This window comes from Lathyrus oleraceus, chromosome 5, assembly GCF_024323335.1.
Source record: "Lathyrus oleraceus cultivar Zhongwan6 chromosome 5, CAAS_Psat_ZW6_1.0, whole genome shotgun sequence".
Classification (NCBI taxonomy): domain Eukaryota; kingdom Viridiplantae; phylum Streptophyta; class Magnoliopsida; order Fabales; family Fabaceae; genus Lathyrus; species Lathyrus oleraceus.
This window is the reverse complement of record NC_066583.1, coordinates 476,331,325-476,337,630: the sequence shown is the minus strand read 5'-3', so window position 1 is coordinate 476,337,630 and position 6,306 is coordinate 476,331,325. Positions and strand designations below refer to the sequence as shown.

The following is a 6,306-nucleotide window of genomic DNA, read 5'->3' as shown; positions in this document are numbered from 1 at the left end:
AAAATAACTCATGAAGAGTAAAGGGAGTTTTAAGATTTTGGTGGAAGAGAGTCCCAAAACTTCTAGAATTCGACTTGTCAAATGGATCAGAGCAGCTGCAACAAAAATGGTGGTCAAAGCAACTTTAGAGGTGAAAAGAAGAGGTTTGACAAAAGCAAGGAGTAATGTTTTAGGTGTCAAAGGTTTGGTCATTTTGCAAAAGAGTGCAATGCGAACAAGAAGGAACCTCAAGGAGATGAAGCCAAGGTTGCAAGACAAGAGTTTGATGAAGAGAATACACTCTTGGTCATGATCACGGAAGGAGAATGCAGGAGCAGCAGGCTGCGGGACAACAACAACAACAATTCAAGTAATGCTACAAAAACAGGATGTAACCGATTACATGATATGGTTAACCGATTACATGATATGGTTAACCAGTTACATGCAGAAGAAAACGTCATGATGAGTATGAAAGGAGTTCAATTCAGCGAGGAATGGTATTTGAACCCGAGTTTGTTTTACTCATATGATAGGGAGGAAGGATTGGTTTGTTAAAATCAAATATGCCATAAAGAACAAAGTGAATTTCACGGATGACGTCACTCTAGCGACCGATGGGATCGATGATGTTTCGATCATGAGAATGAATAATAGACATTCCTTCAAAGATGTTTTGTACATTCCAGGAATCAAATGTAACCTTCTAAGGATTGACCAATTACTTGAGAAGGATTACAAGATTCACATTGAAAACAAAGGGTTACGCGTTATGGCTCCCAATAGAACCTTCAAGGTTGAGCTGAAGGTTGTGGAGCATAAACGTCTTGCTACAGCGACAAGTCGAGAATAGTGGATATGACACTATTGTTAAACGATAGGCTTCGATCTAGAGGGGGTGAATAGATTACAAGTTAAAAACTTTAACAAAAAATTGTTTTGAAAAATTTATGGCTGAGCGGAAGTAACTTGGATCGAATCGTCTAACCCAACCGTTATCAAAAAGTTTAGATATTACATAATTGCAATCAAGGTATGATAATGAACACAAATTTGATCAACAAACTATCAACCACAATCAATTGAATGCAATACTAAAAATAGAGACCATTCTTAATGATAAATCACACAAAAAATACTATTGAAACAAATTATCGAACACCTTGTTAGCAATCGATTTTGTTTCACAAACATTTTCTCTGGGTTTTTTCACACTTTATATATTGTTGGATCTTACTAATTGGTTGAAGAATATAAGTTAATTAGCCAATGCATACTTTCTAACAAAGTATTAGTCAACATATTTCTCTCTGTAATAAATATAATAAATACTTTAGAAAATAAAATGACAACAATAATTAATGAAGGGAGTAATACAAGAGAGACACACATGAGAAGATTTTCAAGTTTGCATGATTTTAGGATTCAGCAAATTTATCCTTTTTCAGTATTTATAGTCTTTTTTAGCTATGCTTCAGGATAAGTAACACTGATTTGCAGAATGTATTGAAAAATGAGACTCAGCTTCTAAATGCTCCCTTTACTAGAACTACACCCTTGATCAGGTTTCAGGCCAGGCATGTTCAATTAAGCATAATCAATTAAGAAAAAAACACAGGAATATTCTCTGTACTGAAATAAAATAAATTATATAATGATCATCCAAAAATGTCTTCAGTAATGAATGATTCCTCCTCAGTATCAACACATGATTCTGAAGGTATCTGAAGTGATTCATAGTTTAATTGCCTAGAAGCTTCATACAAAGCTATGCCAACACTTACCGATAGATTCAAACACCTAACGTATGTTTCAACCATCGGGATCTTAATAGTCCCACCGCCAAACGGTTGAGTTTTGCAGTCTAACAAAGCTTCAGGCGGAAGACCAGTCGTTTCAGCACCGAATAATAGATAATCGCCTTTTCTGTAGGAAAAATCCTGCAACATACAAAGGAACCAATAATTAACGTTTTCTGATACCAAACAGATCCAAAATAAAGGGACTATGCTATTAAACTTAACGACGAGCAACTCACAGAATGAATTTTTGTTCCTCTTTTTGTAAATGCTAGCAATCGCTTTTCACCCTCCTGTAACAAATAATAGACATTAGAGTCAAAGGGAAATTACAACGACGATTCCAGCAATTTAGTTGTTAGGATGATAATCACCTGTTGCAAAAAATAATCACGAAAACCTTCCCAAGAATCGTGAATTTTAACAACCACGTACGGCCAGTAGTCCAATCCAGCTCGCTTTAGTTTAGTATCATCCACCTTATATCCCAATGGCTGAAAAGATAGAGGGATTTGTAAAAACTTATAGTGTTCTGCGATATTCTATTTAATGCAAAATGTTGTCATATAGTCCTAGTGACAATACACATTTTGTTGCATAACAGAATTTGAACAAACCGCTATTTTCTGTGAACCACGATTGACAACACTAAATTTTGCAACAAACATGAAAATAGAAGATAATGTTAAATATCGAATCTAAATAATTGTTGACTTGGAATGCGAAACTCACCCCAACTAAGTGTAGTCCAACAGCTGATGCTGCACATGTTCTAGCAATGCAGCCGGTGTTTCCTGGAATCTAACAAGAACAGCATGAATATCAGAGAACCCTTCTGAAATTGAGTGATATCGAAGCTAAAAATATGTTTACCAGAGTCAATTTACAATAGAGGGGTTGAACATAAGTACTTTTTTTACATGTTGATCATTACAATTTGTCATTTTTCGACAATTTTTTTCATAAATATTGGTTATTCTTTTGAATACAAGTCATTGTTATTGGATTAAGGAATTCATTAGGAAAATGACATAAACCAGTCTTCCGTGTTATATTGAGTGGTGAACTACCAGGTTTGACAAGCAATGTAGTCTGAAAAGCAATGTAGTCAAGCACGAGATCTTAAGTAGGATCGGTCAGTATGTGAAAGATCGTAAAACTCGGATCGTTAGCACGGTACGTAAGATCCTACCTAAGAGAAAAAGAGGTAATTTCATACATATATGTATATACACATACATACACAAAAACATGAAAATCATAATGCAGGCCACAAAAAAGACCCAGGACATTTTTTTTACAATCTTGCTTCAAAAAGCTCATTCTTTACCACGCCGGCGTAGAAAAATATCTCTTTGATCGTAGCACTCTCAGGAATCCTTAGCACGTAAGATCTTCCGATCATACAATCCAGCACTTAATCTTGACTACATTGTTGACAAGTATTTGAGACTATACAACAGAGTTCTTACCAAAGGGTTAAGAGCTTGGTTTTCAGATTTCACCAATTCAAACACATCTCCTGCTCCTAGACTATTTAACTCATTTCCATCCCTCTAAACCAAAATAATTGCAGCAACTACAACATTCTAGAAATAGTTAATTCCCAATCCTTAACTAATAATCAAAATTTTCTTTTGAAGATTCATTTTGCATTCTCATGAGGTGTAGACGTATAAATTTTCAATTTTACCACCTTTTTTATCATTTTTTTTGCTGAAGCTTCTTCTCTAGAGTTCAATAAAGTCTTTCTTTGCTTAAAAGGGTTTGACTAATTGATTACCAAGTACCAGCAAAGGTTTCTCCCTAGTCTTGAATAATCAACTTGCAGTTCTATTATTATCATTATACTAATACAACTAAAAACAAATGTCATATGTAATATATTACCGGTGTTGCCGTGTCAGGGTCGGGTTCGTGTTCCCCGACCCTAACACGGCAACGCCACAAGTACACACTTTTTTTCAGAGGTGTCGAGTCAATAGATATGTTACCTGAGGGGAAACGAGCACAACCTGAAGAATCTTAGGATGTGCAGCTTCATTAACTCCCTCTCCAACACCATGAGGCAAAGTACCTTCCTGGCTTATCTCAGCAGCAGCAGTAGCCGTAGCAGAACCATCTGCAATAACATTTACACAAAAATTATAACAACATTGGAACAATTGAAGCAACAAAAGAAAATTGAAATCAAGCATGAGAAGGAGGGATTACTGGTGAGAGAGGAGAAGGAAAGGGGAAAGCGGCGATGAGAAGAAGAAGAAGAAGAAATGGAGGGTTTGAAGTGAAGCAAATTGATAGTTTGACGAAAAAGAGAAAGTTTGGAACGAAAATGAAAAGCGTTAGATGGTGGTAAGTTGAGGGATTTGAAGGCGGCGGGAAATGATATGTCCATTGCTTCCGCTTCTGCTGCTTCGCTCTATCCAATGAAGAGGGAGACTCTGTTACTGACTTACTGTTACACATTAACACAGTTTCACAGACACTTATAAGTGTAGCATAATTTTTGGTTTGTGCATTCTAAAGGCAAATTGTTCGACTCTTTAAAAAACTACCATTAGTGTTTTTTATTTTTGCCTATGCTATGTAGATACTCTATTATATTTAATTTGAAAAATATTGGTAGAACCATTAACCTAGTAACTTTTATTGATTATTGCAAGTTTTTTAATATCCGGAGATATTTAGAGCTTATAACAGTGTCTACAACTGCTTAAACCATTATTTAATAATTCATCTAATTTTTTTACTTATTATAAGTTATTTTAGAAAAGTTAAATAACAATATATTTTGTTTTCCTTTGTTAATGAATCATTAAGGTTGTTTTTTCTAATTGTTTGTTATTCTGTCTTCTTTAAATTTATATTTTCAATATTATTTGTCATGTTATGGAATTAGGATTGATCGGATAATCATGGTTGCAGTAAGCAACGATAGACCTGAGCTTCTACTACAGTGGTGGCGGGACTGACATGCAAGATTATACCTCCAACGATCAAGTCAGTATGTGAAATAGATGAGTGAATGAAGTTTGAATTTGAATTGTGTAATTAGAATTGGCGTGTGTGCTCTTTATATATATTGGAACAAAATTGATTTGTACCATATCTCTAAGGTTTTGATGCTAACATAGTATTTAAAGAACAATAGGGTATACTAACAAATGTTCAAGTGTGCAGGACCATAGATTATTTTTTTTGAAGAAAACCTAGTACTGGTACTGAAAATGGACATTCAAAGAGAAGCTAAAGATCCAGATTCTGGAAGATCAGAAGCTAAAGACCAGACTATGAATGAAGTCAACATCTGAAGATCCATACTCTAAAGCGTCAATCTCTAGAGATTCAGACCCTGAAGATCTAGTCAGCACAAGGATCGAGGATTTTGTTTTCTTTTGATCACGTGAAGACTTAAGCAAAAAAAATTCAAAAGACAGTTGAGATGTAACGGATAATTCCTTTTGTAGCTGAGGAATTTAAAATAAGATTTTCATGGTATTAATCATATCAAGAAACATTTCAATGTCTCTAAATCCAGTCTCAAAGACTCTCTTGTGAAAACTATTCATCGACTCTTTTCTTTATCTCTATATAAGGAGCTGATGACTTGAAGAAAAATACCGATTTATTGACATAAAAAGAGTTGTTAATCTATCAAATAAAAAACACAAGTTTAACTTAGAATTTCTTAACACTTGTATATTTTATAAATTCTTAAGTCTCTAAGAATCTTCCTATGTTGTATTTTGTCTACATCTCTAACTTATATCAAGTGTACTTTTTCACAATCTCTTAATTGTAAGTTAGAGATTAAGAATTCTCTTGCTAAGTGCTTGAGTATTTGAAGTCTTTTTCCTGTGTGCTTGAGTATTAAAAGTCTCTTGTCGGTGTGTTTGGACATAAAAGTCTCTGCTTTATGTTTGAGCAATTATAATCAATTTTGATTATAGTGAAAATCCCTTGAAAGTGCAAGGGGACCGTACTACTCTCGATTTGTGGGAGGAACCAGGATAACTGCTTGTGTCTCTCTTGATTTCCTTTCTACCTCTCAATTACTTTATTCTGTTGCTAAACACATTACTCTGATACATATTCTAGACCTTGTGTATAGAATCTGATAAGAGATTTTCATAAAAGAAAAAGAAAGCTAACACAATTCAACCCCCCCTATTCTTGTGTTTTTCTCACCTTCAGTTAGCATCAGAGCATAGCTTATGCTTTTAACACTTAACGTGGTACAGAAAAAGATCCTAATAGAAAAACATGTTTGATGAATCTCGAACTCGTAGTCCTAGAAACACTGTTGCTGTAGACTATGATTATAGTACTTATGAAAAGAATAACTATACAACTATACCTCTAACCTTCAGTGGAGACTGTATAGAGTTCAAATGATGGAAGAGCAAGATGTACACTCATATCACAAGTCTTGATGATGAGCTAGAGATTAACCTACCAAGAAATCAAAGTCTATTGCTTTGAAATATGTTGCTCAACCTACCAAGTCTTCTAAAATCTGGGATTCTGA

At 34.6% G+C, this 6,306-nt stretch overlaps 1 protein-coding gene across 1 annotated transcript; it reads right to left on the bottom strand.

Annotated features, from left to right (window-relative positions):
* Positions 1-1,561: 1,561 nt before the first annotated feature.
* On the bottom strand, positions 1,562-4,310 carry LOC127085540 (uncharacterized). Its single transcript, XM_051026058.1, has 6 exons — positions 3,993-4,310; positions 3,773-3,900; positions 2,511-2,579; positions 2,153-2,272; positions 2,018-2,071; positions 1,562-1,919 (listed from the first exon to the last, which is right to left on the bottom strand). The coding sequence occupies exons 1-6, from the start codon at positions 4,171-4,173 to the stop codon at positions 1,638-1,640; spliced, it is 834 nt and encodes a 277-aa protein (XP_050882015.1). The 5' UTR covers positions 4,174-4,310; the 3' UTR covers positions 1,562-1,637.
* Between the last annotated feature and the right edge of the window lie 1,996 nt (positions 4,311-6,306).